The 12751-nt window shown below is 40.6% G+C and overlaps 1 protein-coding gene across 4 annotated transcripts in view; it reads left to right on the top strand.

The window, feature by feature from the left end:
* SCP2 (sterol carrier protein 2) overlaps nt 1-12751 on the top strand; it is a 105740-nt gene that overhangs the window by 60011 nt on the left and 32978 nt on the right. For all 4 annotated transcript variants that reach the window (XM_032296978.1, XM_032296981.1, XM_032296977.1 and 1 more), the window contains one exon: nt 8150-8303. In XM_032296978.1, the coding sequence (XP_032152869.1) occupies nt 8150-8303 (154 nt within the window). The remainder of the gene's footprint in view (nt 1-8149; nt 8304-12751) is intronic.

The raw sequence follows: 12751 nt of genomic DNA, 5'->3' as shown, positions 1-12751 counted from the left end.
CCAGGCTGGAGTGCAATGGCGCGATCTCGGCTCACCGCAACCTCCGCCTCCTGGGTTCAGGCAATTCTCCTGCCTCAACCTCCTGAGTAGCTGGGATTACAGGCACGTACCACCATGCCCAGCTAATGTTTTTGTATTTTTAGTAGAGACGGGGTTTCACCATGTTGACCAGGATGGTCTCGATCTCTTGACCTCGTGATCCACCCGCCTCGGCCTCCCAAAGTGCTGGGATTACAGGCTTGAGCCACCGCGCCTGGCCCGCTTTAGTTTATTTTTAGCTATTTCTACTTTAAAAAAAATCCATATTAATGTCTGCAATCTACCAAAAGGACATGAAAGTGCTTTTGAGATAAAGCTCCTGACAAGGGCTTATTGATTGCTTTGAATCTAGAAGTTGGTTTTTTAGTTTGGCCTTTTGTCGTAGTTCAGCCTGGCCTTTTAGGCCTTTAAGAAAGGCCTCTGTGCCTTTCCAGTAGGCTTCAAGCTAGTTTTAGGTCCTGATCTTCTGTTGTTCAGTCAACATCAGTTCAATAATGACTTATTGTGCACTCACCTCATCATTAGGTACTGTAGGTCACTGGCTATCAAATATGAGGTCTATTCATAGACTGATTCAAAGCCTCTTGAAGCTTTGAAAAATATATGTTCCTGGGTGGGTGTGGTGGCTCATGCCTGTAATCCCAGTACTTTGGGAGGCTGAGGCGGGCAGATTGCTTGAGCTCAGGAGTTTGAGACCAGCCTGGGCAAGATGGTGAAACCCTGTCTCTACAAAAAATGTAAAAATTAGCCAGGCATGGTGGTGTATGCCTGTAGTCCCAGCTACTTAAGAGTCTGAGTTGGGAGGATGGCTTGAGCCCGGTATGCAGAGGTTGCAGTGAGCTGAGATCATGCCACTGCACTCCAGCCTGGTAGAGCCAGACCTTGTCTCAAAAAAAAAAAATTATATACATATATATATATATATATATATGTGCACATACACTATATATATATATTTATATGTTATATATATTTGTACATATATGCTCTCTCTCTCTCTCTAGCTCTCTATCTCATCTATATCTATCTATCTATCTATCTATCTATCTATCTATCTATCTATGTTCCTGTCCTACTTGTAGAAATTTTCTTGGGTCTAGGTCGCTTCTAAACAATTTGTATATTTTTAAAGTTCCCCCAGAGCTTCTCATGCATAGCCAGATTTGGGGGCTAGGGTTAGGATACACAAGGTAACCACTGGCCTTAGGAAATGTATAAGAGGCAGGTAATACAAGAACACAAATTCTTATATATTTAAATAAGTAATTATAAGACAAGGCAGAATGTGCTATAGGAGAAGCACAAAGCAGAACTATGAAGAAGAGAAAAAGAGGAAGAAGGTTGGCAGGATCATGAAGATTTGCTAAATCCCCATCACATGCCTGGTGTTTTGCCAGCATTTCTATCTAGTTGAGTTTTAGGTAAGGAGATGCAGAAAGAGGAGGCATGTTTAAACCAAACTGTTTGTTTTTACCAAACAGGTTTAATTCCTTCTTGCCTATACAAACTCTACCTTTGTTATTTTCTCAATAATAATACACTGTTCTAAGTACTCTTCATGTACAAGTGCATTCTTCTTTCTGTCTCTCTCCTTCCTTCCTTCCTTTCCTCCCTTCCCTTCACTCTTTCTTTCTTCCCTTCTTCCCTTCCCTTACCTCCCCTCCCCTCCTCACCTCTCCCCTCCCCTCTCCTCTCCTCCCTTCCTTCCTTCCCCTCCCTATCCCTCCCTCTCCCCCTCCCCCCTCTCACCTCCCCTTCCCCTCCCCTTCCCTTCCCTTTCCTTCCCCATCACCCCCTCACTTTTGTCCCCCAGGCTGGAGTGCAATGGTGCTATCTTGGCTCACTGAAACCTCTGCCTCCCGGGTTCAAGCAATTCTCCTGCTTCAGCCTATAGAGTAGCTGGGATTACAGGCGCCTGCCACCACGCCTGGCTAATTTTTGTATTTTTAGTAGAGACAGGGTTTCATCATGTTGGCCAGGCTGGTCTTGAACTCCTAACCTCAGGTGATCCGCCCGCCTTGGCTTCCCAAAGTGCTAGGATTACAGATGTGAGCCACTTTGCCTGGCCGAGTGCATTCAATTTTCATATCTATTTTTCTCTTTTACAAAATAAGAAAATAGAGGAATGGAGAGTTTAAATGATGTGCATGAAGTCATCAAGCTAGAAAGCAGCAAAGCTAGGATTCAAACACAGGCTATGTATTTCTAGTGTCCAGGGTCTTAACCATTATACTGTGCTTCAGCGTCCTTTCCTCAGTGGAAATGCCCATCTTCAAGTGCTCTCTCAAATGTTACCTACCTTATGAAGCTTTTCCTGTTTCGCTGATTCTTTCCATAGATTGAATTAATCTTTCCCTTTTCTGAACTCCCATACTTTCTTAGTACTTCTCTTTTGACATTTATGCTCATAGTATATATTATTTATAAGCTTTAAAAAAATCTTCCCTGTTTAAGAACCTATGAAGTCAGGATTCATATTTCATTTGTCTCTCTACCTTTAACAGTGCCCAGTACATGATTTTGCATATTTAAAGGGATAGTTGAATATATTATTGCTCCTTTAACATCGAAAACTTCCCATAGAGCAAAGGGAATACATTTGTTTAATGTGGGAAGAATTAGGATCATTGGGGAGAATTTATTGGAAGGTAGATTTTGGCCAGATACAAGACAGAAGTTTCTAACATGGCTTCTCAAAAATGGAATAGGTTGCTCCCTGAGAGCATGCATTACCGTCACAGAGCCTGTGCACAAAAAATGCATGTAACAGCTTGATAGGAATGTTGTAAGGAGAATTTTGCCCATCTATTGGGCCTTAGATTTGATGAATTCATAGATCCTTTCAATTCTGTTATAAGACGCTCTGATCTCCTGTGGGAAGTAATTATTTCTTTTTCTGCATTCACATAGTTCTTGATGTTTTTAATGACACATAAATTATTAGTCTATCTATGATTTTTGTTTACATGTTTCAGTACTTTTAAAAGCATTATAAACTTCTTAGGTCTTAAGAATTTGGGTGAAAATGATGCGAGAATAAGTGGAATTTTAGCCAAGGGACCTTAGCATTTTCAAATCAAACCATGGCTTAGCTCTTCTACTCTATAAGAGGTTGCCAAAATAAATCCTAGGATGATGACTGGCAATACCTAAATCCAATATAAGGTCTTAAAAAACCAGCAAGTCAGTAAGGGCTAATTAGTTTTTCACCGAAGCTTCTATTTTACCTTTCATCATATCCTCTAGGCCACCCATCCTTATTTCCATTGCCCAGAGTTTTTGCATTTTTACCACTGCGATGTGAGAAGAGTTAAATTTTATCATTAAACTCTATTTGTGCCAGGACAAATGGAGCCCAGGAGATGGTGTCTACTCTAGATACCATTGCTAGCTAGAGATAACTAGGAGAAGGCCCTGAATTTTTATTTCTATTTCTTTTTTTTTTTTTTAAACATGGTTTCGTTCTGTTGCTCTGGCTGTAGTGCAGTGGCATGATCATGGCTCACTGTAGCCTCTGTTTCTTGGGCTCAGTTGATTCTCCTATCACAGTCTCCCAAGTAGTTGGGACTATAGGCACGCACCTCCATACCTGGCTAATTTTTTATATTTTTGGTAGAGACAGGGATTTACCATGTTGCCTTGGCTGGTCTCAAATTCCTGGGCTAAAGCAATCTGCCCGTGTCAGCCTTCCAAAGTGCTGGAATTACAGACATGAGCCATCATGCCTTCTTTTTCTTTTTTTGAGATAGAGTCTTGCTCTGTTGCCCAGGCTAAAGTGCACTGGTGCAAACGTGATTCACTGCAGTCTCTACTTCCAGGGCTTAAATGATCCTCCCACCTTAGTCTCTCAAGTAGCTGGGACCACAGGTGCACACCACCACACCCAGCTAATGTTTTTTCCTTTTTCTTTTGTAGAGATGGGGTCTCCCTATGTTTCCCAGGCTGGTCTTAAACTCCTGGGCTCAAGTGGTTGGTCCTCTCTCCTCAGCCTCCCAAAAGCTGGGATTACAGGCCTGAGTCACCACACCTGGCCCCTTTTTCTTTCTTCACAATTTCATGGATAGAAGATTCTTTCTTACCATAGATCTTAGCCATCTCAGCATATAATTTTTTTTTTTCTTTTTTTTCTTTTTTTTTTTTCTTGGGACGGAGTTTCGCTCTTGTTACCCAGGCTGGAGTGCAATGGCACGATCTCGGCTCACCGCAACCTCCGCCTCCCGGGTTCAGGCAATTCTCCTGCTTCAGCCTCCTGAGTAGCTGGGACTACAGGCACGCGCCACCATGCCCAGCTAATTTTTTGTATTTTTAGTAGAGATGGGGTTTCACCGTGTTGACCAGGATGGTCTCGATCTCTTGACCTCGTGATCCACCCGCCTCGGCCTCCCAAAGTGCTGGGATTACAGGCTTGAGCCACCGCGCCCGGCCAGCATACAATTTTTTTCCTTAAGTTGAGAACTTCCACCTTTTCACTTAAAGGAAGCACTTACATGCACATCTGAATTGCCACCTCACTCCTCTCTCACTTTGGGGCCATCATGAAGTAAACTAAGGATGACTTGAACGCAAGCACTGCAGGACCCGTCACAGTTGTTCTAATACCAAAGATGGCTACTAACTGACTAATGGGCAGGTAGGGTATACCACTTGGATATGCTGGGCAAAGGGGTGATTCACAAACCAGGTGGGATGGAGCTGAATGGTGTGAGATTTTATCATGCTACTCAGAACAGCATGCAACTTACGAATTATTTATTTCTGGCGTTCTTCATTCAATATTTTTGGACTATAATCGACTGAGGGTAATTGAGATTGGAAAGTAAAACCATGGATGTGAGGGCACTACTGTATTTTACTTTTGTTTTTGAAATATATTTTACATGTGATACATAATTTTATATCTTTTGGAGAGAAAAACTGCTCTATTATACATGTACATTCTTCAGTCTATGCTGAGTCTGTGAAAGCTTTTTGCTCTTTGAAGCTCAACAAGCCTTTTCTTTCTCAAAAATTCAGGCTCTGAGAGTAGAAAACCATGCTTTTTAATGTTGTTTTTGGAAAAGCATTTAGATGTCTAATTTGAAAATAAAGCAGAATTATGACTTTATTGTACTTGGCCATCTGGATAGTATAGGAAGGTTTATAGTTTCAAGCAGAAGGAAGAAAAGACCTCAGATAATAACTAAAAATGTTATTCCCTATAGCTTTTCCATTCTGTGGTTATTCATAGCACTTAGTGTCCTTGTCTTTGTTAACACTTTGCATTTACATTACACCGTGAATTCTCTGTTATCTTTCACATTTGGTAAAGTGCTTGATATATGTTTGAATGGTTTATTTTTATAAGCAACCAGATTGTATACCCTTATCTATGTAGCTGAGTCCTAGGCCAGTTACTTTCATATAAAAAGGTTGACCAACATCTTGCAGCAAGATGATGGTTTGCAACCAGTTGGTTGAAAGTACAGGTGGCCTAGACTTGCATTTGGCATCTGAAATGTGAGCAGCCTGGTGGGATTGAGCCCTCAACCCATGGAATCTGACACTGTCTCCAGGTAAATAGTGTTAGAATTGAAATGAATTACAGAACACCTTGTCAGTGTCTGTAAAAGAATCGATTTGTTATTTGGGAGAACTCCTCACCTTCCCGACATCTGGTCACAGAAGTGTGCTATGAATGTGTTGAGTAGACAGGAAGAACAGCTTGCTTTTTCTCTTTACATCTAGCTTATAATTTACATAACTGTTAGGGCTTAGAAAACAATATGCCAAAATAAAAGCCTCAGAAGCAAAAATTTTCTGTGGCCTTCTCCTGACCTCCTGTCTCTCAGTCCCATTCTCCTCCTCACCTCCCCCATCCTAGGCCAGACATAGAAACTAGAATCCTTCTTCCTCAAAGCAGGTCATGGAAACCAGAACTTCTTTTCCCCAAAGCCAGTTGTAAAACCTAGAATACTACTCTAACTTCCCTTCATCTTTCTGTATAAAAACAGGCCATAAAGAAATTATCTGACCTATCTTGTTTGACTATAGGTCATAAGACCCCCATTCCAGAAAGGGTCCTGCCCCACACCCAGAAGGAAGGAGTGCATGTTCAGAGAGATCAAGAAGAATCTCGAGGGACGGGCCTGGCTGGGTTTCTCCACTCAGTCTATTGGCATTAGATCATATACCTTTTGTCCAATCGTATTTCTATATAGCTGTTCCATACTTTGTTGAACTTAAGCATAAAATGGACAACCTCCCCCATATCTTTCGATCTTCATTCTGAATGCTCCTGTGTATATATGTTAAATACATCTGTATGCCCTTTCTATAATTAATCTGACTTTTACAAGTTGATTTTTCAGCAAAGCTTCAGAGGGCCAGGGAGAACTTGGTCCCTTTGCCCGCCTCTTCATAACCATTCCCCAGTTATTTCACTTATAGATTATCTAGGTTTTCACTTACAACAATATGATGAACTGATAGCTTTGTGTGTAAAACTTTCCCTACATTTGATTATTTCCATGAAATGGTTTTGAAGGCATTTTAAAGACTCTTAATAACTTTGTACATTGCTTTCCAAAAAAGTGGTCTAGGTTTAAACTGACCAGTTCTATATGGAGGTGGCTATCTTGTCATAGTTTCCCCTGCATTGATTATTCCCATTTTAAAATATTCTTACCAATTTGATTGGCATAAAATGATATCTGTTTGATCAATGACAACATTGAGTATTTTCTCAAATAGTTGTGAATTGCATCTATTCTTTTGTGAAGACAACTAGCAGTGTATCTAAGACCAGTTTGAATATTTTTTGTCTTACATATTCATTTAGACATTTTATAAAGGCAGATTTCCAGTAAAACTGATTGCCCCCAAGTTTGGGTATAATAATTTCAATTTGACCTTCTTCATTATTTCTAAAAGGTTCATAATTCAAAAAATTATTACCAGGTGTGGAGCTATCTCCTTTTTTTTTTTTTTTTTTTTTTTCCCCTGAGACAGGGTCTCGCCCTATAATCTTGCCCTGCTGGAGTGCAGTGGCATGATTATAGCTCACTGCAGCCTTGACTTCCTGGGCTCAGGTCATCCTCCTTCCTCAGCCTCCTGAGTAGCTAGAAACTACAGACATGTGCCCCCATGCCTGGCTGATTTTTAAAAGTTTTATTTTTAGCAGAGATGAGGTCTTGCTATGTTTTCCACACTGGGAGCTACCTATTTTTAAACAGTATTTAAGATACATGGTGTGTAAATATATAGACATTGCTTAGAAATGAAAAGCAGCAATTAAATTTCTTGGGGAAGTTGGAGTTTATATAGGAAATTGTCACAGGAACTCTGGAATTGGAAGTTGTGGCTGGGGATGTGCATGGAAGAACAGGCAACATAAGTAGTAGATCTGCAGACCAGTCTATCCTGATAGAACATTCTTAACCCAGTGTCCCTTCAATAGCTGGTCTGATGGAAAGGCAAACAATTGTACATCTGGAATCATGGGTTCAACTAACCTCATCTCTGGAATTAGCCTGCTTTGTGACCACAGATTATTTAACCTTTCTGTTTCTCAGTGTTCACATCAGTAAGTTCCCTTCAGCTCTAAACAGCTTTGATTTTATTATCCAGGGGACAGAATGTTACCCTTGTGAATCCAGAGCTTTTCTTGTGAGTAGCTGTGAATAGGTCTGGAAAACAACACATTCTCGTTGAGAACTACTTGGGAGAAAATAATAGGAAAAATTTCCCATACCAGCTAAACTTTTTAGGGAATGTAAACTTCCAAATCCTTGTTTATCTTCTTTTGATACATTAAAAATGGTAAAATAAAATTAATTTTAAGCAGTTTTCCCTGGACTAGAGAATTGTAGATTCAGTGTTTTCTCTTTTAACATGCTGGAAAACAACAGGTTGACTAAGTTTAAAGAGTGCAGGAAAGAAATTTAGACAGAAAATAGCTACAAAACCCTTTCAGTGTTTTAAGAGAAGTTACTACAGTATTTAGACAAGCGTGGTCTCGGCTTAATCAAATGCTTTAATTTAAAGTCACAAACATCCTTTTTCTGGCTTGAGAAAGCTGGGGGAGGCAGCTTTCTAATTCAACAGACTCAGTGCTCTGTGTTCGATTTGTTAGGTCTGGCTCAGTGTGCGGAGCTCTGCTGGCAGCTGAGAGGGGAAGCCGGAAAGAGGCAAGTTCCTGGTGCAAAGGTGGCTCTGCAGCATAATTTAGGCCTTGGAGGGGCGGTGGTTGTAACACTCTACAAGATGGGTTTTCCTGAAGCCGCCAGGTGAGTGACGTTCTGAGTTTTGTGTGTCAGTTAATCCTTCTGACTTTTCACAGTTGATGATGTTTTATATGTAAAAAATTATTTTATTGTCCTAGTATTTAAGGAAAAGTATCTCATTACATTGTTTTAAGAACATGACTTTAAAAGTGGCCATTAGGTTTTAAATATAACCAACTTTAGGATAATTTTGTTGAAAAAGGAGCCAGCATAGTCACTAACGTGCTGAACTAGAAGCTTGAGCTGGCTGGGTATGGGTCTTAGGCCCTACCAACCTGAGTAACTTAGGCAGATCTCTCCCCATGGCCTTCCAGCCTTCTGAGGTGGTTTGGGGAGTCACCAGATGTGCTGCCTGGATCTTTGCAAATTTGTATTTTCGAGTCCAGCTAATAAACCCTCGTTGCTGCTAGAATTCTTTTTGTCTCTTGGTGACTTTCTTCCTCTCCTTCAACTGGCTGTACTCCACAAGTTTGCAGGCACTTTCTTTCCCATCCCACTCAGGATCCCTCAACTGCTTTGCACATCTCTCAGAGAAGTGCTCCTCCCCAGACGAAAAAAGCGCCCCCTCCTGCCAAAGGCTCGATTTTCCTTTTTCCATGCTTTTATTTCCAATCACTTTCTGTAACTTCCTTATCTTTCCATTGGCACCTTTCCCTCTGGCAGCATACATATTCACGTCTTCCCTTAGATCTCTGTTTCTCCTGGCCTTAATTGTTCTTTTTCATGATGAGTCTTTTATATTGAGACACCTTTGTTTTTCCAAGCCGGAATACCTCACAGTCTAATTTTTTACTTCACCATTGAGGTAAGGCCACAAGTATCTAAGTGAAATTGAAAAACCTTGTCTTTATTTTTCCTATTTACTCTGTTTAACTCTTCTGTAGCTTTTGACATTAATTGGCTCCCCTTTTTCTTTGGAAATTCTTGGTAATTATTTAATCATTTATTTGTACTTTTTTGTTTCTCCAGCAAAGGATATGAGATACACTTCTTTTATTGAGTCCATTATATTCTTCTGTAAGTGCTTGGATCTCTTCTCTTCTCCTCTCCTCTTTCTCTGCCCAGAATATAATTTCTGTTGTAAAACTTATATTTTAAAGCCCATCTCAAATACTGTCTTTCTGAATATCCACAGCATTTTGTACATTTTTGGGCACTATCTAGTTGGTTTGGTTCCCTTTATTATATGAAATCCTTAAGGCCTAAGACTGTGACTTACATCTCTTGTTCCTAGAATCTCTTATGGGTTTATTAAATTGGAATAAAAGGTATTGAATCTTAAGTTTTTGTGAGTCTTTTTTTCTTTGTTTTGAGACAGAGTCCTGTTCTGTCGCCCAGGCTGGAGTACTGTGGGGTGATTGCCGCTCACTGCAACCTCTGCTTCCTGGGTTCAAGTGATTCTTGTGCTTCAACCTCCTGAGTAGCTAAGATTGCAGGCATGTGCCACCACATCTGGCTAATTTTTTGTATTTTTAGTAGAGATGGGGTTTCACCATGTTGTTCAGGCTGGTCTTAAACTCCTGACCTCAAGTGATCTGACCGCCTTGGCCTCCCAGAGTGCTGGGATTACAGGCATGAGCCGCTGCTCCCCGCAGAATCTTAATTTTCCTCCTAAATCTGATTCATTGGTTCTCTATTGACTCTGAAATTCTATTCAGTTCATATTTGGAGTTAAAAATCCTTAGTAAAGAGTTAAAACTATAAAGAATTACGATAGTCATCATGTTAGTATCGCTCTCTGATTTGCTCAGATTAGAAAGTTACTAATTTGGGGTAACAGACTTATTTTAAATGTGGAATTCTCAGTTCCTTTACTTTCAAGATACTAAATAACTAGAAGAAAGGACAGTTCTCATTATCCAGAGTTGACACTTCTGGGAAGGCAGAAGCATGAAAACAATTCAGAAGTTATATTAATGATTAATGAGAAATTGGCTTGAAATATTGCAGATATTATTGACAGCCAAAATTAGAGAAATAATTCTTTTTTTTTTTTTTTTTGAGACGGAGTTTCACTCTTGTTACCCAGGCTGGAGTGCAATGGTGCGATCTCGGCTCACCGCAACCTCCGCCTCCCGGGTTCAGGCAATTCTCCTGCCTCAGCCTCCTGAGTAGCTGGGATTACAGGCACGCATCACCATGCCCAGCTAATTTTTTGTATTTTTAGTAGAGATGGGGTTTCACCATGTTGACCAGGATAGTCTCGATCTCTTGACCTCGTGATCCACCCGCCTCAGCGTCCCAAAGTGCTAGGATTACAGGCGTGAGCCACCGCGCCTGGCCTAGGGGAATAATTCTTAACTCTGATTAAGTTAAGTGCAGATATAGTTTTAAAATGTGGTTGTGGTTTGGTTTTAAACAAAATAATTTTAAGCTACCCATTGCACATGATCTGATTTTTTTTTGTTACTCACTTAGCTAACTCTGGTGGAACAGCTGCTACATACTTAGGCCCAAGAAGTATGGTCCTCTAAATAAGTGGGGAAAGCAACATACTTTTTTCAAAATGCTCTAGAAGCTCAGAGGAAGAAATTATTATGAAGAAAGTAAATTTGAGCTGAGATGACTAGGATTGCCCAACAGAAGTATAGGGGAAGGGCATTCCAAGTCTGTACATAGGTATAGAAATTTGCAAATACAAAACAAAACAAACAAAAAAACAACAACAACAAAAAGAAATTTGCAAATACAAGGAGGTTTGGCAAGGGGTTATGCTGTGTGAATGGAGAGTAGATTATTTTGTGTATGCCTGGGTGGAGGGACAAAGTGGGATTATGATTTTGAAGTGATTCAAATGCAATGCTCAGGAGTTTGGAATTTATCCTATAGAATATGGAAAGATATTCTTTTTCTTTCTTTCTTTTTTTTTGTGAGTCAGAGTCTTGCTCTGACACCAGACTGGAGTGCATTGGCATGATCTCGGCTCACTGCAACCTCCGCCGCCTTGGTTCAAGTGATTCTCCTGCCTCAGCCTCTCAAGTAGCTGGGATTGCAGGTGCTCGCCACCATGCCTGGCTAATTTTTGCATTTTTAGTAGAGATGGGGTTTCACCAAATAGGCCAGGCCGTTCTCGAACTCCTGACCTCAGGTGATCCACCCACCTCAGCCTCCCAAAAGTGCTGGGATTACAGACATGGGCCATTGTGCCTGGCCTGAATTTCTTTTACAATCAGAACTTGTTAGGTAGTTTCAAACAAACAGGAAAAAATTCTAAGAATAATACAAGGAACCAACTCCCTTATACCTTCTACCTAGATTTACCAATTGTTGATATTTTGCTCATTTGCCTTATCGTTTTTCCTCTGCATGTATTTATATCTATGTACGCTTTTAACTATCTGAGAGAAAGGTGGAGTTGTTTTGTTTTATTTTATTTTTTTGAGATGGAGTCTCGCTCTGTCACCCAGGCTGGAGTGCAGTGGCGCGATATTGACTCACTGCAAACTCTGCCTCTTGAGTCAAGCAGTTCTCTGCCTCAGCCTCCTGAGTAGGTGGAATTACAGGTGCCTGCCACCACACCCGGCTAATTTTTTTGTATTTTTAGTAGAGATGGGGTTTCACCACGTTGGCCAGGCAGGTCTTGAACTCCTGACCTCATGATCTGCCCGCCTCAGCCTCCCAAAGCGCTGGGATTACAGGCGTGAGCTACCACGCCCAGCCAGGTGGAGTTGTTATCCTCCTTTATCCCTAAATATTTCAGTGTGTATTTGTAGAAACAATGACTTTTTTTTTTTTTTTTTTTTTTTTTTGCTTAACCACACTAGTTATAAAAATCAAGAAACTTAACAGGGACCGTGTGTGATGTCTCATTCCTGTAATCCCAGCACTTTGGGAGGCTGAGGCAAGTGGATGGCTTGAGGTCAAGAGTTTGAGACCAGCCTGGACAACATTGTGAAACCACCCTCTTAGCCAGGTGTGGTGGCACTTGCCTGTATTCTCAGCTACTCAGTAGGTTGCGGTACGAGCATCATTGGAGTCTGGAAGGTGGAGGTTGCAGTGAGCCAAGATCACTCCACTGTACTCCAGCCTAGGCGACAGAGCAAGACTGTTTAAAAAAAAAAATTAACATGGTTACAATACTGTGAGGTTGTTCAGATAACACATAGTCATAGTTCAACAACTGTCCCAGTAATATATTTATAAAATAAACTCTAAGCTTTATTTTTTCTCCCTGTCAGGAGAAATCCCTAAAAATGCATTTAGCTGTCATGTCTCTTTAGTTTCCTTTAATGTGAAGTAATCCCTCAGACTTTGTATTTCCTAACCGTGATTTTTTTGAAGAGTACAAGAATATTCTTTAATAGTAGAATGTTTCTCAATTTGCAGCTGCGTAATATTTCCCCAAATTAGATTCAGATTATACATTTTTTTGCAGGATGAAGTGATGTTGTGTCCTTCTAAGTGCATCGCATCTGGAGGGCATGAGGTTGTTTAACCCATATTGGTGTTGT

Source organism: Sapajus apella, unplaced genomic scaffold, assembly GCF_009761245.1.
Source record: "Sapajus apella isolate SASKATOON/1434 unplaced genomic scaffold, GSC_monkey_1.0 scaffold36, whole genome shotgun sequence".
NCBI classification, from domain to species: Eukaryota; Metazoa; Chordata; class Mammalia; order Primates; family Cebidae; genus Sapajus; species Sapajus apella.
Note: the sequence above shows the minus strand (reverse complement) of the source record. Positions and strands in the feature narration are given on the sequence as shown.